This window comes from Motacilla alba, chromosome 8 (assembly GCF_015832195.1).
Source record: "Motacilla alba alba isolate MOTALB_02 chromosome 8, Motacilla_alba_V1.0_pri, whole genome shotgun sequence".
Taxonomy (NCBI): domain Eukaryota; kingdom Metazoa; phylum Chordata; class Aves; order Passeriformes; family Motacillidae; genus Motacilla; species Motacilla alba.
Window position 1 is genome coordinate 23,825,344 of NC_052023.1, and position 25,507 is coordinate 23,850,850.

Below are 25,507 nucleotides of genomic sequence, written 5' to 3' on the forward strand. Positions count from 1 at the left end.
GCTGTGGAAAAGGTCTTGGTCAAAGCTGTCTTGTGTTTCTAGAGAAAAATTCTTGCTGAGGATGCAGAAACCTTCCTCTAATCCAGATCATCAGGATTCTGGATTATTATTGTTATTTATCAACAGGAATACCCTGCAGTAAATCCTTCTGTAGATTTTAAGTTCATAAAAGGCAGACCACAGAGTTAAGGCTGGCGGGGTTTTCTCCTCCCTTGGATTTTAATGTTGCTGAATGATAATGGTATCCATTTTTAAACCTGCTTTTGCAGCCTGCAGCCAATTTTTTTCATTGCGTTTCATGCAGGTAGACTACATATAAATGCAATATTGTCATTAGTGATATGAGTGGTGTCCTAAATATCTTCATACGTGGTGTTTGCATGTCAGAAATGGTTAACCTTCATTGCAGAGCTCTGATGTTTCTCCAGCAAGAAGATAATTGCACAGTACAGGAACATGCTCCTGCTAAACACTGAAGGATGCCCTGTTGTAAGAGAAAATCAAGTGCATGTTAAACAACTGTGGGCTGATCTATTTTGTAATTTAATAGAGGAGCTCATTTGAATGTTTTCCTGAGGGAACGCCACTTCAGTGAGCGTGTTGGTTGACTTGTAAGTACTAAACCACTTGCATCAGAAGGGAAGCCCTGTGGGATGTCATGTTGAGAGGGGATGTTGAACAGGGTGAGTTTTTGAATTTTTTGGATATGGATTTGTTGTCACAGTAAAGTTTTGGATGAGGCAGAAAATGAAGGTAATCATTGGTTTGGGCCCAAAGCTCCTCTCCAGCTCCCCTGTAGCCCCTTTAGGCATTGGGAAGCACCTTTTCCATTGAACTTTTTCTTCTTTTTTTGCTTTTGCTTCTCTGAGCATTTGGGGTACAGGAAATGCTGAACACCAAAATGTTTTTTTCTTTTTTTTGAAGCAAATTAGCAGGTACTTAGCATTTCACCTTGTGCTTTGTTCCCCAGACCCTATTCCTGCTGGCAGTGGGCACCTCTGGCTTGTGCCTGGAATCCAAATTCTGACAGCTCCTACCCCAGATTTGAAGGTGGCTCCAGGAATCTGAGAAGATGTTACATTTACTTCAATTATCATTATCTGCACATAGCTTTTATTCTCTCGTCTCTCTAGCTGTTAAATGCTCACTTTTTACAACTTGAACCCCTCTGGCTCTGCAGTTGAAGTGAAGGCTGTTTGGTAAAGGAGGAGGGAGTTGTTTTTGTTTTGGCTTTTTCCCTGAAATACAACTTATTTTAAAAAGTGGCTAATGTACTGAAAAGTGCCTGTATGCCTCATGTACAATTTTATCTGTATACAGGGCAGGTTAGTAATCTTTGCAGAGTAACAGTTTACTACCTCAGCTCTGAAATCATTGTTATTTCCTGTAAAAGTGCTTTTTTATTCCATTAAGAGGTTGTGCCCCTTATGTGTCAGCAGTGATCACCCTTTGGGTCATTGCACTCGTGGCAATTGTTGACTGCATAATCTCTTACCTTTTGCCTTATGAGAGATTATTCATGAAGCTATCATGATGCCTGGCAAGGATAATTTTTTTTTAAGATGCTGTGTTAAAATGCGTTTTACTGAGTCTGCTAAAATTTCTTTTTGTAAGGGTTTAGTGTTTGCATTGCAATAGCATGAAATCCTTTAACTAATGCTCCTCGGCTCTTTGCTTGCCTTCAGGAATACTCAGGATTTTGCAAACTGAATAGGACATGATGCTTTTCCCCTGAAAAATTTCTGCTGCAAGCTTTCTTTCTTGGCAGACAGCCAGCTTTTTCTTAAAAAATTATACCTGCACTTAAACAGTGAAAAAAAGCAACAAATTTTTCTTGATCTTTTTGTCCAAGTACTAATTACATGATTTGTGTAAAGGCCTCCGACTTCAAATGCAGCATATCTCCATTTTGAAGGATAAACCTCAGGTAGTGTTTTTCCAGATGCCATTAAAAAAAAGCCATAAATGAAGGTGTCTGACATACACAGAGTTCTGTAAGAACACCATTCCAAGGATAGCCAAATCCCTGAAGCTTTAAGCTTCTCTTTGATCCCAGGGATTAGTGGAGGTTTCTGCTTTTGCATGGCAAATTTTTTGGGCTGTTAGAGATGCCCAGAGGAGCTGTGTTTTCCAGGGAGATGAGTCAGGTAGGATCAATATTGCTCCCAGTCCTCCTCCAGTGCTTGGTAGAGCAGCTCCAGATGGGTTGGAACATTCCACTTGTGCTTTGTTTAAAGCCAAGGATTTATGATGCAGCTGTTGATGGGGTCAGTGACATTCAGGTGGCATTGCCACACCAGCCTCATGTCACAGGCTTGGAGCAGAGGCTCTCTGAGAAAGACAAAGTTCTTCTTCACCTTGGGTGAAACGTTTGCAGTCATTTTGGGTGATATAAGACAATACAGAGGGAATGCTTAAGTCCTGGTGGAATGATTCTCTTGCCCATGCAATCATAACAATAACAGAATAACTCATGCTTAGGTAGGTGTGGTTGGTCTCACCTGTGAGGATGTTTCCAGAACAGGCTGATGATGAGGAAAGCTACAGTGAGAAAGGTTGCAGAGACACCAGAAGGGGATTTTCAGGTGCAAGGAGAAAGCTCTGAGGTGAATTATAAGAGATATTAGTGATATCTAGAAGATGATAGATGTTCTGTAGGCCATCAACATCTGTCTGTAAAAGAAGGACTGGTTTGTATAATCCATTTACAGTCTAAAATTAATATTTACAGTGTAAATACTGTAATGTGCTTGTAGCACCTCTTCTGGTGACAATCCTGAGCAATGCAGGAATCCTGTTGAGTGGAGCCAGGGTTCAGCTGTCTGGGTGAACTGTGGCTTCTCTCAGGCCAGAATGTTATAAATTTAAACCTTAACAATGAAACAGCACCAGGCTAAAGAAATGCTCAAATAAAGAATGGGAACTATCTCAAAGAATCATCAAATCCATCATGTGGTGTTGTCCCGAGTCCTTCAGGAGCTTCAGGAGCAGCGTGGATGTGGTCAGCTGTGGCAGGGCTGCCGTGCCAGGCTGACTCCTTCCTCCTGGGGTGACTGTGTGAGGGGTAAGCCACGTAGGTTTGGTCACACAGGAGTTTTAATTTGCTCTCACTCGGCGTTACAGTCTCTCTTCATCTTTACTGCTCACCCCTACTCAGCATCCTTGGTCAGGCACTCACTGGTGCTGTACCTGGTGAAACAAGACAAGTTCCTTTGGCAGCTGTGGTTGTTAAAACCCAGTTTTGTTAATAATTCACCTCTAGCAGGGCCTGACAGCCTGAGCAGCTGCAGGGACGAATCGAGGAAGCCCTTGGTGAATATTTCATCATTTTTTTGGAACGTCTGTTTTTGGCCTGGACTAAAGCAAAGGATTTCAAGGTTGCACTCAGAGACAAACGGCTTTGGGTATAGAGAGAGATCATGTGACAGCATCCTATCAAACTCCCAAGTGTGTTTTGGTTATCTAAAGCAGGAAAACAAGATTCTGCGCAGCAGATGAGAGTAAAATTTAAAGCAGGGGTAAAAACAAACAAGCAGGAGACCTGTAATACCTTTTTTATGATTTAAAGTTGTACCATTCTCTTGCTGTTTTGATAGAATTATCTGTTTCTTGGTTTATCTTCTGCAGGGGATAGGATAGATCATGTTTATGAATGGCATGAGCAATTTTTAAATTTTATTTTATTTTTCATGTGTGTTGTTTCCCGTCACCATAGTGTGAAGCTCTAACAATAGAAGCCGACAATTAAAAAAGGATATTATTAGTATCTGAAGGTTTCTGTCACTGTTCTTTACTGCACGTTTGTCGACATTTATACTTTGTCCTTGTCTCCTGCTTTCAAGTTTTTAGTTGTGTACAGTGTGAAGAGCTTTGTTTTGCATAATGAGAATATTGTCAGTGCATAACAATTGCATTTTTAGTGAAAAACCCCAAGCCCTCCCTAAACAAAACAATTTCCAAGTGATGTACTTTCAGGGCAGCTACCAAACTGATACTCCTGGAGAGCTGTGTTTTAATTAAAACCTGTATTATTATTATTATTATTATTATTATTATTATTATTATTATTATTATTATTATTATTGTTTGTTGCAACCAAAGGTGTTTGCTCTGTTGCAAGACACTTTGCTTTAACCTGTGATTCTGCTGCTCAGCCAGACACTGAAAGTCTGAACAATCCTTTCTGTTTGTCACCTCATGTTTGGGAAGCCATGGAGAGCAGAACCCCAGCAGGATGCAGCCATTTCTTCACTTGGCATCTGGAATTGTGCTGTGATTTCCCAGCTATTCTTAACCTGAGCCACCAGAACACAGCTCAGCAGAGGCTGCTGGCTGTTGCTTGGCATCGAGGAGAAATTACATAAATCTGGAGGCTGGGGCTGTTTCTGTCAGAAATGAAGGTTCCCAGGATTACTGGAAATTCATCTGGAGTCGTTGGGAGTGCCTTGGCCTGGGGAGCTTGGCATGCACGTGTCACAAGGGTTATGGGCCCTTCCTCCCCACCCCATCCTTCCTCTCCTGCAGGCAGCTCTTCCCAGCTTCTTGGAGGAGAGCTGCACAGTCACAGAACACACTGCTGTTAATTCAGGAGTTCCATACAGTGTTGTTATTTAGAGGGGGAGATCTCATTTGGATTAATAATAAAGTCAATAAATAAATAAATGCAGCTTTTATAACCAGGGGAAGTATTTGCAATAGTTTTGGAAGGTGTTTTAAAACCCAGTGTTGGGATAATTAACCGGAAAGCAGTTTTGATGTTTAAGAGGATGAGAGATGTTTTCTGTCCTGGAAACCAGTTGGCAGAAGCTCTGGCCCAAAGTGCTTTTAAATCTGTTTGAGCTGAGAGAGCCTGGCACCATGGGGGGAGGAGGAGGCAAGGACTGGCATTTTTAGGAATCCTGGTTTTGAAGTGCAAGGATGTGTGTATTGGTGCCTTCTAGGTGCTTTGCTTGCCTTTACAGGATATACACACATATATTTATATATATGTGTGTGTACACATAGTTTTTATATATATCTGTATGGGCAGATACACCTTTGTGACATTTTCATGCCAGAGGGGAAGATGTAGGGGAGAGCAGGAACACATATTGGGAGGTGCCCTCAGCTTCTGCTCACTTGCTCACTCATGACTTGTCCTAGATTTGCCTCACTTGCCTTGGGGAGTTGGAAGATACAAATTTTGCTCTCTGAAGCAAGAGGGTATCTAGAGGAGCTGAAGGTGGCTGGGCTTTCCCCTTTTTACTTCCCAGCAGTAATTTGTTTGAAACATCTGATGAAGTTTATAAAATGTCTAAGGAGAGAAAAAGAAAAAATAAGCTCATGTAGGGTTTTACTCCAGAAGTTTTCTAGGCTAAAAAAGCAGTCCAAAATATATTATGGCAGCCCCAGCTGCACCGTGACAAAAATACTCCTTGAAAAAAGGAAATTCAAGTAACTCTGACTGTGAGACGAGTGAAAATGTACGGACTCGGTGTGTGGGACCAACAGGAAATGATCCAAGTGGGAAGAGTGCATTGCCCTCAGTCTGGGGAAGTGGGAGGAAATGTGCCAGCCAGGATTGTTTCTCAGCTCTCCTTGCTCTGCTGTTTTGACTGAGCCTCCTCGTACAAAACACGGCGCTTCTTTAGAGGGAGGGAAAACATCCATTGACAGGGCAGCTGATGGAATGGGATGCTGAGGGTTGAGCTGAAGACTTAATGAAGGGCTGTTGGCAAGGAGCTGTCTGGGAGCATAAGCTGACTGTGGTGCTGCTCGGGAATACAAATGCCTCCCTCTTAGGGAAGGCATCGGGGGGTCTACGTGGAGTCTCTCATGCTGAGCATGAAATTTTAATCTGGGTAAACAACATCCCCTGGCTGGTGGAAATTAGGGAAGAGGAGCTGCAGCTCATGGGTGTGCTGAGAGTGTCCCAGCAGCGAGGGGCTCGTGGGGCTTTCACCAGAGATTGTGTGGGACAGGCAGAACCTGCAAGAGCTGCCTGGCGTGTTCTGATGCCACATCGTGACACCTCTCCGGAGTGTTTTCCGTGACTGGAACTTGCTGTGAAATGGTGCTGTGCCTCCAAGAGGGCTTTTTAGAGTTTGTGAGAGCTCTACTGAATTACAGTCTATCAGGGTGAAGCCTTCTGCTGGTGAGACCAGTTGACTGTTGATGTGCATAAACAAAGTCTGTGTGGGGATGACTGTGAGATATAATCTGATTACTGAAATAAAATGTGAGTGTCTGTTACAGCTCATCTTGTTATACAAATCAGTATACATCTTTTGATGTTGTTTTTAAAAAGTATTTTAACTCAGTATTCAGAATATCCTGTGGTAAATAATGAAATGAAGGCAAGAAATAAAATACCACAGTGCTGATCTAGCTTTACATTGTTTTTTGTCAGGTTTTCACTGAATTTTCTGAATCCCAATGAAACATTGTTATTAGTTGTCTACAGTAACACCCTCATCACAGTTGTACATTATTCCTTCTAATCTGTGTTACCTTGTGCTTGTCAAGATAAGTTTATTTCAATTTCAGGCAGCTTAATTGTCTGGCTGTTCTCTGGCCCCTTGGGATTTTGCCATTTTCTGTAGTCTTGATGAATTTGCAGTTTAGCACCACCCATGATGTATAGCTCTTCCTTGGCCACTCCTTGCAGGAAATGTGCTGTAGCCCATGTCGCTGTTCAAGGATGAATGCTGCTCTGGGGTTTTGGGGCGTTTTTTTGTCACTGAAGTTGATTGCTGTGTGATTGGAGTGGGGTTAATGAGGGCTGGGGAGGTCATCGGGGCACTCACCAGGCCCAGGTCAGGCTCTGGAGCGTTCCCAGAGGAGTTCCTCACTTACACGGACATTCAGTGAAGCCTCTTGAGGGTGAACTTGCTCCTGTGAAGATTTCCCTCTTCTTTTCCCTCTGGCAGGCCAGGTAGCATTCTGGGGTTCCTTCCAAGCCACTTCCCAGATGCTCAAATAAAGCTCCTTCAAGTCACTGTCCCTGGCTTTTGAATGTTCAAGTAACATGACATTTTCTTTATTCCAAAACACCAAGCTTACAGACTTCTCTGACTGAAGCTTCAAAATTTCTTGGTTTAACATCTTCCTCTAGTTGCTTTCAAACACCACCATTAATTAATTCTGATTTCAAACAACTTGTAAGGCTGATCAATCTATCATTTTCAAGATCTTTCCCAGAGTGTTTCCCACTCTAGCTAGCTTGGATGGGGAATGGAGTATTTTTCCCAGGTAAATTGTGAGTAAAATCAATCATTTATGGCTTTATATCAACCAGTCAACCATGTTCTTGCCAAGTGGGGAGCAGGGAAGTGTCAGGGGCAGACCATGCACCTCGAGCTCTGCCTTAATGCACCCATTAACTCCTTGTGCAGTGGGTGAGAAGGGACCAGGGCAGTGTGTTTACCTCATGTCTTCAGTTTGATTTGCTCAAATAAACAGAATTTATTGCTGCACTGTGCTGGCCTGTTCTGGAGCCCCTGGTTTGGTTCCCAGTTGTCCCATCCCATGTCATTGGTATTCTGTGAGGGTGTGTGGCAGCTTGCAGGGAGAGAAAGAAGTCCTGGGGGCTCAGGGGGAAATTGCCAGTCTGGGCTGGCTTTTTCACTCTCAAACCATTGAGGGAAGCGAAGCGCCATGGTGAAAATACAAAAGTTTGGGATTTTATCATGTAAAATTGGATTACCTACTCCTCTCCTTATGAGTAAGTCTGCTGTGCTCTGAAATACCTGTCTTGGTTTTTATACACTGATAAAAAGATCAGTTAATGTCCCTCTCTGAGGCTGTACTTTGGCTTATATAAAATCAGATCCTTCCCTTGTCCCCCCCCCCCCCCCAATAAGGCACTTAAACAACCCTAAATTAAGATTAATGTTCCATTACACTTTTATCAGTTGTGTTATAGACTGAAATGCACTAGTCACAAGCAGATTGATCTTCTCCGTCAAATAATAGCAAAAATCAATACTTGTATTTTTCTTTATAAGCCACTGCAGCTACAGAAACACTTACTTGCATCAAGTAACTCCCTTGTTCTGTTGGATCTCAGCTGGGGGATCTGTGTGTTGCCCAGGCTGAAGCTGCTGGAAAGCCCAGCTTTGAGCCCTGGGATCTGTGATGAATCTGTGATGATCCCACATCATTCCTCCTGCCACATTTTTACTTAACGTTATCATTTGTTCTTGGAATTCAGAGGCCTCTACCAGATCTTTTTGTGGCCTAAAAAGAGAGGATTAACTGAGCTGTTGGGGTTACAGCCTCCGTTCCAGCTGGTGCTGGCTGGCAAATGCCCCATCCTGATTTGGCATCTTGGCTGTACTTAGAGTTTGATCTCTGGTGCTTGCTCAGAAACTCACTTCTTGGGCTGCTTGGGAGGAAGCTGTTGGCATTTGGGTATGGAAATCCAAGTGGCTGCTTTGTGTAGGTCCTGATGCTGATCAAGTCTGCCCTCCCAAGGTTTCTGCTGCTTTATTTCTTTGCTGGGTAGCTGCTGATTCCTGTTATTTTTGCCCTGCATCCGCAGCTGGCACAGTGGATGCAGGGCATCCGCTTTGATTTAGCCCATCGAAAACCATCTGAGTAATGTGACTCAGGTCAGCTGAGGACCTTGGAGAAAACAAAGTTTCTATGTTTAATTCCTTTATCTTTTCAACTTCTTTCATCCAACTGGCTGTCAGAATAAGAGAGTTGCTAAGCAACTTCTTCCCTCCTTCCCGTGGCCTTTCTCTCCTTCCCTGGTGTTTTGGTGGACTTTAGAGGGTCTCTTCCATCTCAGTAGCAGTCACTTCCCATCATCCCACTGTGAGGAGGCAGGATGATACTGGTTCAACACAAAGCTGATTTCCCCTAATTCCTTATCAAAAGTGCTTCTTGTGCTGCTCAGATTCCCTGTGAGCTCCTGTGGCAGGTTCCCAGCCCAGCACTGGGTCTGGCTGTGTTGGAAAAGCCCTTCCAGGGGTGGTGGTGGTGCTGTCATGAATAGGAAGGGCTCAGGTATTACCACACAGCAAAGTAAGGAGATGAGAGAGTAGTGAATTACAGAAAGCTGCCTATCAGAAAGCAAAGTGAAATGATTTCTTGGCTAATGTCCTGAGGTTTTTATTTATTTATTTATTTATTTTTGGCTTTAAACAGCATTTTTTTGTCAACCTGAGCACTTAGACTTTGTTTCTCTTTTATCCCTGAGGAAGTGAGGAAAAAAAACCAAGGAAAACATAAAATTTTCAGTTTTTATTTCAGTATCTTTTAAAACCTGTCATAGAATCCTAGAACAGGTTGGGTTGGGAGGGATCCTGTCTCATTCTACCCTCTGCCATGGGAGGGACATCTTTTAGTAGCCCAAGTTGGTGCAAGCCCTGTCCAGCCTGGCCTTGAACAGAAACTGGTTGTTCTTGATGAACTAGGGACAATGTTTCTGTTCTTGCTGTTCTTTAGCTTTAAGCTCTCCCAGCGACATTCTGGATTTAGCCTTTGGAGTTTTGAGGATGTCAGCTTCACCTGGATGCAGTAAGGGTTTTTTATGAGCCCTGACATATGTATTAAATGATTCACTGGAGATGAGAAAACAGTGGCTCTCTGTCGTGTGATTTTTAATTATAAAACATGCAACTGAAGAGAAACAAAGTCAAGAGAGAAAAATCCAGTTATTATTTTTGGGGTGGATGCTTCTGTGCCGTTGCTGTCTTGAGAATGTTTTTTGCAGTGGGATAAAGGCACCTTTAAATAGTCTGTTTAAAATATCATTGGTAAGTGCTCAGCTACAGTATTATAATACAGTTGCACAGAATTTGCTTTATGACACGGGGATGGAAAAATACAGTAATAGTGAGAAGGATTTATGGTGTTTTGGTGCATATTGCTCTGGATGCTGATTTTCCTGAGCCTGGGTTTATCAGTTGTCTGGCAGTGGGTGATTTACAGGTGCTGTAAATGACACCAGCACTTACAGTTGTGTTGTTTTGAGTTAAAGGCTGTTCCAGGGAACTGGACTAAGTCAAATGGTTTTTCTTGCAGATAACATTGAATCAGCTTCCAGCTATGGTCTCCTTGTGCACCCATGACCATCCCAGGTGTGGCTTTGGGAGGGAGGGAGGTGCTCAGTCTGCAGGACCTTGCACATTGCACAATTGGCTCTCCCATTTTCCTTTTTTGTCCCCTCCTTCTTATGTTTAGTGTCCAATTCAATGTTTTTTGAATTTAGTCTCAGTATTGCTTTCCTAACATAATAAAAGTGTATCTAAGACCAGGCTGAATCATGCTGGCTATCTCTTTTTTTTCTAATTTTAAAAAGGAATTCTCCTCACACTTGACCCTAAAAGAGGGAGAGAAAGCCCATAAAGGGATTGCAGAATTGACTCTCAGGAAAGCAGCTGCTATTTTCATGTGCAGAAAGCTAAATGTGGGAGCAAAGGGGCCTTTGAGCTCCACAGTGTCCAGCTGCTGGGTGGCTGCCTTTTATCATGGGATGCAGCTGTGTCCAAGTGTCTCTGTCACAGGGAATCACAGACCCTGGACAGTGGAATGGTCTTGCTGGCTGGACCTGCAGAGCTGGACTTGGAGACCTCGGGTTACTGCAGCTAGTCCTTGCTGGACACAAGGAGGGAAATAACAACAAAACAATGAACAAAATATAAACGGAATTCAAGCAACACTGCATCACTTCCCAAATCAATAAACGTGACAGGGTTAAAAAAAAACTTTAGAGACAAGTCCCTGGGGAAGATTATAAAACCTTGACAACCTTTTTGAGAGGCTTTCAGAAATACTGAGCTGATGCTGTGCTGCTGAATCCCAGAATGGTTTGTATTGCAAAGGACCTTAAAGCTCATCTCATTCCATGCCCTGCCATGTGCAGGGACGCCTTCCACTAGACCAGGTTGCTCAGAACCCCATCCAGCCTGGCCTGAGTATAAGCACCTTTGAAATGTGATGGTTTTGTGCCCAAATAATCAGCAGGCCAAAGTACATAAGGTCTGAAGGCTGTTGAAGGTGAATTCTTTATGGCTGCGTGGGTAGTTCACAGAGGTACGTGTTCCTTGGCCCCTTACCTAGTGGCATTATGTAATGACTGGCACTACTGAATAACTAAGGCCCTGATTGAATTGGAAAAGGAGCAGTATTTGAACATTTGAATCCTCGTGGCAGAAGAAGGAGGACTCAAAATAACTCCTAGAGGGTCAGCTCCCTTGATCCCCATGAAAAAGGAGATCTGCTTGGAGTACAGTGGAAGAACTTGGGAAATAACTTTTGAGACAGTGTTGTCCTCAAGATGATGAAACAGTATGGTGGGTGAAATTTTCACTGGCCTGTGGGTGTTGTCCTCTGCTCTCAGGTGTGAGTGAGGGTCCCAGTGTGGGCCAGCCTGGGGGATGCCTTTACACTCTCAGAGGCAGTCTCTGCTCAGTCCCCCTCAAGCCAAACAGACTGTGCACTCACATTGTCCTTGCTTTTCAAAGTTCTCAGTCTTTTGCAATCCATATTTCTGATTTCTTCAGGGGCCTTGTATAATTTTGTCCCACTCTCACAAATTGGACAGTGTTGCATTGACTCTTCTCCCCATCAGTTTTCTCTTCATGAGAAAACTGCGTGAGCATCTGCAGAGCTTTAGTGCGTTTGGATGCCTGCTCTGGCCTATTTTGACCTGGTTTTCCACATGAATTATGATCCTGTAGCCATTTGTATTGTTCTGACACTGCAATTCTTAAAAAAAATCCTGTTACTTTTCAGTTCCTACTGATTGTATTCAATGGTCTTTGGAAGCCTTTTCAATTATTTATAACGCATTTTTTTCTCTGCTCTTACAGCTGAGCAGAATTTGTATTTTTTTTCCCTGCTCTGTATGGGTTTTCTCCTTGCTTTGACTGCTCTGAGGCTCTTTCCAGCTGGGCTTTCCCCCCCTTCTATTCATGTGTGGATTTGGCAGGAAAATGCCACTGTGGCCTGGCTGTGTGGCTGTGAGGGGGCGTGGGAGAACGCTCCTTTTGTCCTGTGCTTCCAGGATTGTTTCCTCCAGCCTGCCCCTGCTCAGGGATAGACCTTTCACAACTGCAGCACCACGAGCCAGCAGTTCATCTCCCTGCATCCAGAAGCTTCCCAGTCCAACAGCTGGACTGCCACGGGACCCCCTGCTCCTTCCTCAGTGGGTTACATGCTGTGTGCTGCCTAAAGGGAGTTGGAAGAAGGACCCAAAATAGTTTTGGGTGGTTCCTGCTTGCCAGGTCAGCTCCAGTTTCTGTTTTTGGTGGTGAACAGCACGGATAAGTTTATACCCTGCACTGTTCCTGCAGAGATGTGAAGGCACGCACACACTTGGCGAGGCTGACTTTCATTATTTAATGCCTTCTGCAGTCCCTGCATGCATGCTGTGCTTGCAGGAAGCCCTGGCATGGTGTTTGCATGCATTAGGGCTGAATCTAACTCAATAGCAAACTGATATCGAACTCAATAGCTGACTGATATCTAACAGGCCTTTCCAAAAGGATGCTGTGTCCCTTTGCTGCATGGGTTTTGCTGAGCTGGGACTCATGGATGAGGTGTAAATGCTCTCAGGGTGGTTCTTAGACCTCTTTATGTACCAAAAATTGCTTTATCATTCCTGTTCTGCGTGGTATTTGGTTTCAATAAATTCAAATGGTATCCAAGAAAAGTTTACACCATCAAACAGAAAGTTGTGCTTTATACACAGTTGGTTTTAAGTGGTGGTTTTTGACTTCAGACGGGTGCTTAAACTGTGGCTCAAAGATGAAGGGTACTCTACCGGTGTATGAAATGCAGAAGAGGACCCAGCTCCCTATACATAGAAAATGATCACTTTTGGGAAATGTAACATTAAGTCAAAATACAGAGGCAGGATGCTACCAGCTGGAATGAGATGTAGGCAGTTGAAAAAAAGACAGAAGCTAGTTTCTGTGTTTAAAATCCTTGTGAGGGCTGCTGCTGTCTTGGCTGCTCCTTGTCATCAGTGGGAGGAGAGATCTGGAGCCCTCCCTGCTCCTGTGCCACTGATCCACTTCTGCCCTGGCTGGTTGTGTTTGAGTTATAACTGTGTTAACATGAACTGAAAATACTGCAATTGGTTTTGGCCAGTCTGCTGCTCATTTATTTATATCATAGGCCGAAACATGGTTTAGATGTTATTTTTTTAACATCTAGGCTTGGTTATGGATGTATCCATTCAGCATCTCACCATGGAACTGTAACTGATAATGTTCTTAGACTTTTTTTAAAATAAAAAAAAGAAAAAAGGAGAAAGCCACTACCCAAAGCTGGGACTGGAGTAAACTCCTAAATCTGTGTTGAAGGAAATGTTTTTGCCTCCATCAGGGATGCCCAGAAGCTCCTGTGCCTGAGTACTGCACAGGGGGGTGGGATGAAAGTAGGGAATGGATCACAGCAGATTTTACAGGAGCAGAACCTGGTTCCTCTCTCACCTGTGTTTTTCCAGCTCCCTGTTCTGGGCTGGAGGTTTCTGAAGCTCTGCTGCTGTCAGAGAAGCTTTCTCAGCTCCCCTCCCAGCTGGGGATTCTCAGGGATAACCTGTGGGATAGGGTATGAGATTGAGCAGCATATGGCATAGGGCTCTTGGATCAAACCATACCAGCACAAACATTCAGGTACCGTGGCCTTCAGCACCAAAAATCCTCTGTTCTCCTCCTTGATGCTGAGGAGTCATCCTGCAAAGCAGGAGGGAGCAGTCAGTAGTGTCATTTTGGGAATGCAGATTGCAGTGTGCATCCTTTTCATTCCTACTTGGTGCCATTTCCGCAGGACTACAGTTAGGACATCATAAAAAAATCCAAAGAAACTAGTAGAAATACCATGCAGTTGTTCAAATGAGCTAAGAGTGAAGTGAGTTGCTTTGTTAGCTCTTATCCTGAATTTTACCTGCTGATTTTTAGCAAGATTGCAGCTGCTGGTTGAGCCATGGAGGAGGCAGGCGTGCATGGAATGGGAGCCTGTGCTGGGATTGCTCCTCAGCAGCCTGGATGAGTCACCTCCTGTGGTTTTGAGCAGCATCTCTGCACTCATTTTGTCATTTAAGTGTTATCAGGTTAGTGAAGAAAGATTTCTTATTTCTCTAGCTTGTCTGCCAAAAGAGGAGGCCCCTTGAAGCTGCTCCATCCCCTAATTACACAGCAGCAGCAGCAGACGTGCATATGGCAAATGTTCCCTTGCTGACACATGAGCAGCAGGTCCCCAGCATCTCAGCCCCTTGGCTTCTGCAGAGCTCACTTGCTCTGTGTTATGTTTACCCTCAGTGACACATAAAGTAGCTCCTGCTGTAGCTCTTTGGAGGAAAAAAGCCTTGGAAGCGAGGTGGGGGGTGGGTTGTGGGCTCTGCGTGGGTGCAGAGATATCCAGGGACATCCAGGCACCTCTCTCCAGCTGCAGCTGCTTTCCTCTTCCTCTGTGGGCAGGAATTTGGCCCAGATAGGTTGTTGTTTGCCCAAGCTTACCAGCATGCAAGGGAAGGTCTCCAGGTGGAAGCTCACGGCATAACTGGAGCGTGTGTATTCAAGGCAGAGTCAAAGCAGTTGTGTGAGGTGGGTAATTCTGTGCTGGATTTTTGAGCAGAGAGGTGAGTTGCTGCTGTGTTTGTATTCATCATTCATTGATGGAGCTGGAGATAGAGGGAGATGCCGGGGTCTGTCACACATCCACAGATAGAGGGAGATGCCAGGTCTCTCCACAAATGAGAATTTGTGGATATTTTAAAGAATTTTCTAGGGAATAACCAGTCAACTGGCAGTGAGGCTTTTTGTTGTAGAGTTGTTATGATAAATCAGTGGGTCTGAAGGGAGGTGAGACCCTGCAAATGTGCAATTACAGATAATTGCATTAGGACCCATCTCGGAGTGGTTGTTTCTACCTTCATGGTGGCACGCAGGAAGGATTGAGGAGTAGTTTGGGAAGGAAATCAAAGTGTGAAAGAACAAGAAATGAAAATCAGATATTCAAGTCTTAAAGTTCCAGTCTTTGCTACCACACTAGTGGGTGGTATTAGGTCCTTGATGCTTTTCCTGTTGAAATAAAGAAGTGTGTGCTTCGCATTTTTAGGAGAGACTTGTTAAACCACTGCTTTTTGTGGGAGAGGGGCAGTCCTTAAAAGAGCTCAGCTCCAGGCCACAGTCAGTGTTGACATTTGGAGATTGATCCCTCAGCCCTGGTGGGAAGATGAGAGGAATTCAGGAGAACAAGGCTGTTTTTTCAGTGTGGTAATTATCCCTCAAGGTTTTCCTCCAAAGCAGCAGGGTCTTGTTGATGAAGTGGCTGCAACTTCTACATCAGTTATTTTAGTGTGATTTGACATGATGGTGGTGGCTGCCTAGATGTAATGGTTGCATCTTTAAATTATTTTATTAGGGCAGAGCAAGGGGAGTGAGTCTTCAAAAGGGAGATGATGCTCAGACCTGTGCTTGGAGCATACTAAATATTGCATAAATCTCTGTTCCTGTACCTCAGGGCCTTTTACTGTGTCCTGCTCAGTAAAGCACATCTTACTCTTATACCATGAAGACAGAAATAAAATTAAATGGGAGAGCTTATTGCTTGCTTTTTTTATGCTTTAGAGGTGCTTGAGCTACCTTCCCATTACGGTAAGTGCTGGAGATTATTCTTAGATGCACTGAAAGTCATATACTGAAAATGGAACCTGGCTTTTCTGTAGTCCTGTCTGGTGTCTCACATCACATCAGCCCGCGGTGCCACCACCAGCACTGCATTTTCAAAATCCTTTGGAAATAAATCACAAAACAATCTTTGTTTCATGAAACTGGAGGTTCAGGAGGTGACCTCAAGCCACCTAAAGTCAATGGAAAGGTCTTGTTGCTTTTAATCAGATCCCTTGTGGTGCTTGCTGGTGGGTTTTTAGTTATCTGGTGTTGACTGTAGCAATTTTTAGCCTTGGGCAAGGTAATGGCTATACAAACTGCCAGAGGACAGGGTTAGATGGGATATTGGGAAGAAATTCCTTCCTGTGAGGGTGCTGAGGCCCTGGCACAGGGTACCAGAGAAGCTGTGGCTGCCCCTGGATCCCTGGCAGTGTCCAAGGCCAGGCTGGACGGGGCTTTGATCACCCTGGGCTAGTGGAAGGTGTCCCTGCCCATGGTGGGACTGAATGGGCTTTAAGGTCCCTTCCCACCCACACCATTCCATGATTCTGTGAACGTCTCTCTGTCATGTCCTTCTAACAACCACAGCAATCTCTGCTGTAGAAGCAGGAAATATTTAGGTGTTCCCTGCATATTGTCATATAGTCTTATTTTTTATGAAAAGTTCTTGTTTTTTTCTGAGAATATTGAGGGTAAATGTCCTGAATCTTTGGAAATCTGGTTGAGTAGTGCCTGCTTCTGTGCTAAGGGCAAGCTCTGCTACTGCTACTGCTTTGGAAGAGGTTGTGCAGGTGAAATATGTTTGGAAAGTTTGGGTTCTCACCTGAAACAGGCCATCTCTGTGTGCAAGCTAAAACAAATACTCTACAGTGTTGCCAGTCAATTAAATCTCATCTACCTTAAAAATGTTGTCTGTTAATTCTCATAGAGGGGAAAAGTTATTAAATATTAGAACTGCATTCTGTAGAGGTGGTGGTTGCCTTTGTATCACTACTCGTAAAGTATTTGAGGGTAAAAGAAATTCAGAATGAAATGTAATTGATTTTCTTTGGAAAAATGGCAAGTTGTATGACTGACATCTCATGTGCTGCTGGGCTTTTCACACTGATTATACTTTAACTCCACCCTGTGTGAATGAAGAGGATGGTTGCAATGCAATTTGCTTTTCCTTCCATATTTTTATTTTACCCTGTGATGTTCGAAATATTTTCCCATGGATTTACTGGTGGCATTTCTCCTTAAGAGTCTGAGCAAGGAGAAGATGCTCCCAGGAAGTATCATGATGCTCTTGAGAGCATTTCTGTTTGGAAGTCACTTGTTGCTTTAATATATCAAAACCCCATGTACTGGATCAGCAGAAATCCTGATTGCAAGCAAAAGAAAATAAGATCAGCAAATTTTGCTGATGAAAAAGGTGATCTAAGCCTCAGCGGAGCAAAGGCTGTCCTGTGTTGAGCTGATGATATGAATTAGTAGAATTAATTCAAACCAGGCTCTCCCTGCTGAGAAAAGACTCGGTAGATGATCTTCTCTGTGATGCTGGGTGGTTCTAGTTCTGTGTTTTCTCTTGGCAGAGGGATTTGTGCCCAGTGCAGCTTCCCAGGGGAGGACACATGGTGTAAAGCCATGGTGTGTGTCCCTGTGCTCCTGGCTTTACAGCCTGGAGCTGACTCCCTCCCCTTCCAGGCACTCCCTGCTCTGCTCAGCTGCCTCTCTGGGACAGCCTGCTTCCAGCAGGAGGCTGAAGTGGTAATAACCACAGGACTTGAGCATCACAGGGGCAAACCATTCATAGAAGGGCAGAAATTTCTTCATTTCCTGGCTGTTTGTAGCAGTGGGTGAGGGCAGCATGTTCTGCCCATGGCTCCCAAGGAACTGAAGTCACCACTCACTTTGACTTTTCTTTTCCCCCTAGTGCCACTGGAAGATGTTGCTCCAGAGTGTTTGCACCACTCATTCTGCTGTTCATTTAGCCCTGCTTATTTAGCAAGCCAATTGGTTAATTTTTGATATAACTGCACTATTCATGCCAATTTGAATAATTTGAAGAAGGAGAAAGAGACCTTATAAGAACTTTTTTTAAAATATTTTTTCCTTCCCTCCTTAGGCCATTGGTGCACTTCAAAGGCAAAAATGATATCATTTTGGCTCCAAAAATGCCTTTTGGCTGTTGAATAAAACCCAAAAAGCCATCTTTTGTGGTGGAGGGTAGCTGAGAAAGAGGAATGTTGCAGTGGAGAGGTCCCAGGTGCTAACTACCAGCACCCTTTGTGCAGGACAAATTCTGCATTCATTTCTGCTTTCTTGTTCTTGGGAAAAAAAAAGAAATTGAAAGCAAACAGGTGTATTTCTTATAGGAAATAAATGTAATGAATGGCAGTAAGTGAAATCCTCAAGTTCTGCCTGGAACAGGTTGTTTCATAGGAAAAGCCAAGTGTGGCTTTTGTAGCTTAGGAGTTTTTCATGGTTGCATGAAACTTGTTGCTTTGATCTCTTGAGCACTGTGAAATTTTAACCTGATTTCCTGTGTGGTCAGCACAGAAAGAAACTTGTGGATGTATCTGCAGCCTGAAGATGATGCAAGATCAGTTATCTCAATGCAATAAAGATGAAAACAAATACACCTGTTCTAATAGAAGAGTTAACATGCATTTGTTGTAAAACACTGGAAGTCCTCCATTTGTATGAAGTGTTTGTGGAAGCAAAAATATGTTTTGTCAAGGATGCAGCCTATGACCGTCAGAAATAAGAGGTTGAGGGCGTAATAAGTGGATTAATGAAGTGTTGAAAGAGTTGGTAAAAGAAAAAACACATCATAGACATTTCTCAGAAGAAAGAAAAAAGGAATTGCTGAAGGTTTCCAAAGGTATTCTCTATTCTAAGAGTTGAGCTCCCCCATTTTTAGCTCAGAAGAAACCTGGGGTACAAAGCACAGCATCTGAGAGTGCCTCTAGTCTTCTTCTGACCCACGTGTAAGATGTTAATCCTCAACCTGCTGCATTTCATTTGGGGGTGGTGTAGACACTTTTGATCTGCCTGAGAGATTTTTCTCACCAGCGTTTTGCAGATTGGAGCCTGCAAATTGCCTCTCAAATCTTGATAATTAGTGATGGTGGGTGGTGAGCATGAACTGCAAATGGTTTGAGGTTTTCTTCTTCTTTTTATTTTGGGCTTCTGAAAATCTGTGTGCCCCCAGAATGCTGTGGAAGACAAAAGGGAAGATTACATTTGTGCAGAAGTGGAGGAGGAACGGATGTGTTGTTCTGCTGCCCTCTGAAGTGCTGTGTTTCACATCCCCAAAGCTTTGCCAGGCATCCCACTGAGTGAGGACCAGCACCTCCCTTCTGAGTGATTCCCAAACCTAGTCCCTGAGGGCTCTGATCCTCAGGCAGGGGAGGTTTCCCAAGGCTGGGGAGCATTCTGCTACCCGTGGATTTCATCCCCTGTGAAATTAATGCTGCTTTCCTCCCACTCTGTTCTTGGTATTAAATCCTCTACCATCCCTGGCTTGCGTTTGGTTACCTGTGTCTCACAGCCCTATGTTAACAGCAGTCTGAGGAACATGCCTGGAAGTGTGTGTTAGACTCACCTTGGAGGTCCTTTTTCAGGAGCTTTCTCAGCCCAGTTTATTGGCACCAGGAGAAGTTTGCCTCCATAACCCAGCTATTAATTGGATGGCTTTTTCAGGTGTGCTGTGATTGCTGTTCTTTAATGTAAAGGGAGAAAATTCCAGTTCTTGTATCCCCATCTGTGTTCTTTAATCACAGCATGCCTTCAAACGTGACCATATTTTTAGAGGTTGATGTGTGCTACCAAAATGCTGCAGGAGAGATTTGACTGTGGATATTTTTTCCCTTTCTCCCCCAAAGAGCTTTATCCTTCTGCATTGCTGTTCTTTATCTCCTTGCTCCTGATTGTTCATGCAGCTCAGTGGTCCTGGGACCATCACCATCCTGGGCACTAATCAATAATTAAGTATTTTGCAATTTGTTGTGCTGCATGCTGGCTGTATAAGGCTTCATAAAAAATCTCCTTCCTAAACCAAACCCACTGCTCCTTTGTGAAGTACATTTGGGTTTTATTACTAAGCAGCTGCTTTCCCTTTTGTAAACTGTCCCTGCTGAGAGGCAGAAAAGGAAACAGGAAAAATAATTGAATATGGCAGGAGCATAATTCATTGAACAGGTACTTCTGTGCCTGCAGTTCTGCTGCTCAGAGAGGCTGAGCTGTGCTAGGCAGTAATTCCCCCATGACAGCCTCCTACCCAGGTCTCGCCCAAACACCTCCACATCCTTTCCAGGGTTACATCAAGCGTTCCCTTGCTCCTTTTCCTATAGTTGGCCACACACTTTTCCCTGGAATAATACTGCTGGTTGCATTTTAAACCAGAAGTCAGTTGATCCGTCAGACAGCCAGACTCTGGTGGTCATGTTTACCCCCTCATTTGTTTCAGCTGGTCCATTAAAAGCTCTTGTCTTATGTCCTCTGGGAAGGTAAGTCCCTGTTTCATTTCCAGTCCAGGTGGCAGTTCCCTCTCCCAGTCTGCTGTTTCTCCTCCATCTCCCACACCTCTGTGTGTGTTTACCTATCTCCAAGCACAGCCTGGCTGATGCTTTAAATCCCTTTGGATCCTTGTTTCCCCCCAACAGTGAGATGAAGACCTTAGTGCAGGCTGCCACTTGAACACAGGAGAGGATGAACTGTCAGCTGTGACCGTCCTGAACTGCAGAAACAGAAGAACTTCCCTGGCTTTACAGTGGCTTTTCCTGTAAAATCTAGGTTTTTGGGGATGGGGGGAAGTTATGTAACCATATAGGGTTAAAAAAATAGCACCAGAGGGGTGTGCTCACTCTCTTCCACTAACAGCATCAGTGCCTGGTGTAAGTTGTCCAAAGCATTGGCTGCCCCTGGATCCCTGGCAGTGTCCAAGGCCAGGTTGGATGGGGCTTGGAGCAACCTGGGCTAGAGGATGGTGTCCCTGCCCATGGCAGGGGGTGGAATGAGATGAGTTTAAAGTCCCTCCCAACCCAAGCTTTTCTGTGATCCTATAAAATCCTGTGTTTTGGGGTGAGTAATTAGCTTTGTCCAAGGGGGAAGAGAAGGATGGGGCAATGAGAAATTCAGGCTCAGGTGTGCCTGTATAGGAGAAGGAAAAAAGAAGTACACCATGTTGGGGGATGTACTGAAATAAAACTGGGGCGGGGTGGCTGCTGGGAGCAGGGGTTAGCAGAGACAGGATGTATGTTCTGGAATGCCCTTGCCAAGTGCAGGAGAAGCACTGCTCTGTGCAGAGAAGGGGGAAGCTGGCTGTGAGTAGGAGTTAGAAGGGGTTCTGCATCCAGAGTCCTTCCCCTTGCGTGCTGAAAGCCATGGCCTGCTGTAACAGAAACAGAGTCACTCTGAGCCTGGCTGCCACATCCTCATGTCTGTGGTTCTGGGGATGGGAAGGAAAATCCCTGCAGAGGCAGGAGCAGAACCCTCCTAGACCATGTGCTGGTGTGTCACTGAGCTGCCCAATGCCGAGTGCTCAGGGAAAGTCACCATTTCCCTTGGGATTATCCATTTCTGCTGGAATGGATACTGCTGTGTCATAGTGTGCTTTGGGTTGGAAGGGCCTTAAAGTCATCCTGCTCCAGCTCTCCCTAGGTGAGAGTACTTGTCTGATGTTACAGATGAACTTGTGGTCAGCGTGGAGCAAAATGAGCCACAGCCTTGTAAAGTACATGCTCAGAAGTAATGAATTAAGAAATTGTGTGTGTGTATGATCTTCTGCTATGGCTGAGCTAAAAAACCTGGCAAAAGGGGGAGTTTCTTGCCTTTCTCTCTTCTGAAAAGTTTGGCTGGTGAAAAGGCAAACCAGGTCATCTCACCAAACTTTGAGGTAGCTTTTGTTCCAGTGCAGAACCATTTAGCAATAAACAGTTCATGAATTTGAATTTCTTTTTAACCTAAAATATTACAGTCCTGGATTCGGTTTTTCTTTTCCCTTTTGTTTTATGTGACATCTGAACTGTTCAGGGAGTGTTATTCCATCTTAAAATGGGGGTGGTTGTCTTTTTGAGCGATGGAGGTTTTATGGATTGAGTAGAATAATGAACACGTAGAGGGAAGATAATACAGCTGACTATCGCCTTTCACATCTGGTAACATAAGATCTTTAATTGATTTAGAGGGGTTATTTTGTCCCAACACTTGCAATTAGCAGCTCTTAATCAGTAAAATGCTTTTAAGAAATCTGGCTTGATGGGTAGATTGGTAAAAGGAGCAGGAGGAGCAGATATTGATGGTTTCTTATCTCCTCTCCCAAAACCCTCTGGGTTCTGTGAGAATAGCTGGCTGGGTGGGAAACAGAGCTGCTTGCTGCTTTCTTCAAGCCATGGATTAAAGAATCAGGCTGGAAGAGGCTTTGAGTTCAACTGCTCTGTCCCAGGGCAGGGTGGAGGCACCTTTATCATGACCTGCCTGTACCAGCTGATATGGAATATGGTTTTAGCAGCCTCAGGCCGTGGAGGCTGTGCCCTGGTGCTCCTGCTCACAAACTCCACTTTTTATCTCCTTGAAGCTCACCATGTGGAGGGTACCTGATGTGAACTTTCCCTCTCTCTTTGGCCGTGTTTAGGTGAAAGGCACGCGAGAGCCGAGCGGGAAGGTGGATTATTTCTGCGAGGATGAGCGGGCGTCGCTAGAGATGATCTGTGGTTCGGTCCAGCTGGAGCTGTCTGAATGAAGCTATGGGCTGTGCCTCCGCCAAGCATGTGTCTACTGTTCAAAACGAAGAGGAAACTCAGAAGGGCAAGAACTACCAGAACGGAGATGTGTTTGGGGGTGAGTGTCGCAGGATTGTCTTTCTCCCGGCACCGTGAATGTCCTGGAAGGCGTACGAGGGAGTCTTAACCTTTCACCAAGTACAAAGCAAAATGCCTGTCAAAATATGTCAAAATAAACAATGGCAGAGCAGTTGGCCCATGCAGGGGAGGGTACCATGACGCTTGAAAGAGAGGTGAAATCCTTAGTGAAAAAATAACATTTTAAGTGAGGTACGGTACTACACTGTCTTTGCCTCCACAAGTCCTAGAATAGTTCAAAGACAAGTTGCACGACTCCCTCATGCATTTATATATGCATTTATATATGTATTTATATATGCATTTATACATGCATTTATATATGCATTTATATATGTGTCTCTGTTATATGTTTGTCATTGGGTAGCAACACAGTTGACTCATTTCCTCAAAGTAAAAATCTGTTTGGTAGGAAAAGCAATTCCTCACTTCTGTGAAGCAATAAAACATTAGTTTTGAAGTCCTGTAGCAAACAGGGTTTGAAGGTAGAGGGAAACTAGAAACTGAGGGGATTTAGTGGTGCTGGGAAGCTGGGAACGTGGGATGGAAACATCTGGTTCACTGTGAAGACTGGTCTGTGATCCAGGTCTGTGCATCAGGAGAGGTGAAGTGATAGGAGATAAAATCATAGTGAGCTTCATGGGGTTTGTTTTTGCCCCAGGTTCTGTTAGTATGCACAAAGGTTTTTTTTAGATAAAGATGTAAATCTTTAAATACAGATTTTAAAATGTCAGGAATTATCTGAAAGACTGTTCAGAAATGAAATTTCTAGATCTGCGCGGATACCTGCCTGAAAGTTAAGTCAGCTGTGGATAAGCTGCCTTGGTCCTGTTATTCCTAAAACAAGTGCCTTGGTAATGAGTACACCAAACCTCCCTGGTGTTTTTTCGAGCCTTTTTGAGTGCTAGCTTGGTCTCCCAGTGGATCCTAGAGTCAGAATTCCCAGAGATGTTACCTGAAGAGAAAGCAGTTGTTGAACAAACTTCAGGACTGTTCAGCCCTCTTTCTTGTCCCTGGGAGATGCTGGGTTTGGAATTGTGAACTCAGTACATTGCTTTTCTTTAAAATAGGCTTTAAGTGCTGCCATAAACAGAAAATTCTACCAGTTGCTCAAAGGAATTTGAGTTTAGATTTTAGCTTATACTTAGTGAGGGAACTTTTTTTTTTTTTTTTTTTGGATGGTGGTTTAACCACATGCTGTGGGCCAAATATCAGAACTTTAACACAGGAAACTTAAAGTAGCTTCTGGAGTCAGAGGATCAGGAAGATTGAAGGGATTTTAAAAAGCTCCCATTAATAGAGCTGGACTGGTGTCAGCAGTATCACTGAGGTATTCTGGGATCCATTTGAGGGCTGTGAATCGTTCTGTATTTTACTGTCAGGAGTACTACCTGCTCTTAACCATTTCCTGGCCCATGCTTTAGTTTAGGTGTGGGATTTGTCATTCCTAAAGACCTGAGTCCATGACTGTGATTCCTTCTTAGCAGAGTTGTAGTCTGACTTAACTCATTGAATGGTAATCCCAGAAGTCACCTTTTCCCCTTGCTGTTGAAAGACAGCTTCTAGTTCAGGAGCTGGGTGCAGGAGGAGGTTGAGCTGGACTTTAACAGATCATCCAGTGCCACCCCTGCCCTGGGCAGGGATACCTTCCACTGTCCCAGGGTTCTCCAAGCCCCATCCAGCCTGGCCTTGGGCACTTCCAGGGATCCAGGGGCAGCCACAGCTTCTCTGGGCACCCTGTGCCAGGGCCTGCCCACCCTGATGCTTCCTTTCCTTTTTCTGGGAAGGGACAGAAGTGTCTCACCCAGCCAGTGGCCACGAGCAGAGGATCTGTGCTGCCTGTAGGGATTGAAAGTTCCCTGCAGTATGATTAGGCAGAGCTAAACCAAGGTGAGAGGTAGGGAAATGACGAGCCAGGAGGTGATGGAGAGGGAATTAGAGGTTAGTTTTTGAGGAGGAGGATGCAAGGTGAAGGAAGCAGAAGTCAGGTGGGGTTGGAAGGTGGCTGATGTGTCAGTGGCACCCTGAGAATGTCAGTGAGCATGAGCCGTGCTGTGCGTGGACAGGGAACACAGGCAGTGTTGGCAGCTGGGGACTAAGGTGCCATCAGGTGCCTGTGCAGAGCCAGCAGGGATGAGCCTCCTGGCTGTGATGGCCACATTGCCTCAGATGGTTCACTAGGGCAGGAGGTCCTGAGGGATTTGGTAGAGCAGTGAGAGGATTAAGGGAAAAGAGCAGAGTGCTGGTGCTGCCTTCCCCGGGCAGGCAGTGGGGTCTGAAGGATGTGGCTGGCAGGAAGTTGCCCCTGGCTGTGTGAGTGCGCCCCACTGGGAACAGTTCACCTTCCTTCCTCTAGCACCTGCCCCAGACAAGCTGCAGGCAGAAGGAGTCAATAGTAAGGATTCTGCTTTCCAGTTAAGCAGTGTTTGGATTTTTTTCCCCATGAGTAGTTTTTACTTGACTGACATTGAATCCAGAGAGAATTTTCTGAGCTTCTTGGAGTGGTGCAGTTCTGCTTTGCTCTTCCTAAGAACCTCTGGATCTTTTTTTCTGCTTTCATGGTGGGATTGGTTGCAGTTAAGCCTATTGACTATTGGGAGATCATGGCTTCTGAGAGATTTCTTTAACTTTTAAAAGTCACTGCAGGTTAAGATTGATCTCCAGTACCCTACTTCTTCCCCAGCTTTTAACCTTTTTTTTAAGCTGAGCAGACACATTGAGCCAGGTGCTTGCTGTGAATTTGAAATCCTGGTGTTTAAAACCAAGAAACCCATCACGAAACCCATGAATTCTGTAAGGACAAATCCTGGTAAATGAAACCAAAACATAAAAATTTCCACCCTGTCCCAAGCTGTAGAAGTCATGCTGCATTTTGCTGTAATATATATTTAAATAATTGAGTTAGCAGGCCTATCAAAGGAGATGTTCTAGAGAAGATTGAATATAATATGATTATTATGTCTGTTGGTCTCTAATGACTTTAAAATCCCTCTAATAAGGATAGTAATAATAAATCTTCATTTATTCATCATTCCACTTCAAAGCTGATTTCCA

The 25,507-nt window shown here is 44.3% G+C and overlaps 1 protein-coding gene across 1 annotated transcript in view; it reads left to right on the top strand.

The window, feature by feature from the left end:
* Positions 1–25,507, top strand: part of C8H1orf21 (chromosome 8 C1orf21 homolog) — a 107,194-nt gene that overhangs the window by 21,918 nt on the left and 59,769 nt on the right. Inside the window, exon 2 of the mRNA XM_038145056.1 lies at positions 22,228–22,433. Coding sequence (XP_038000984.1) covers positions 22,340–22,433 — 94 coding nt within the window. The 5' untranslated portion in view covers positions 22,228–22,339. The remainder of the gene's footprint in view (positions 1–22,227; positions 22,434–25,507) is intronic.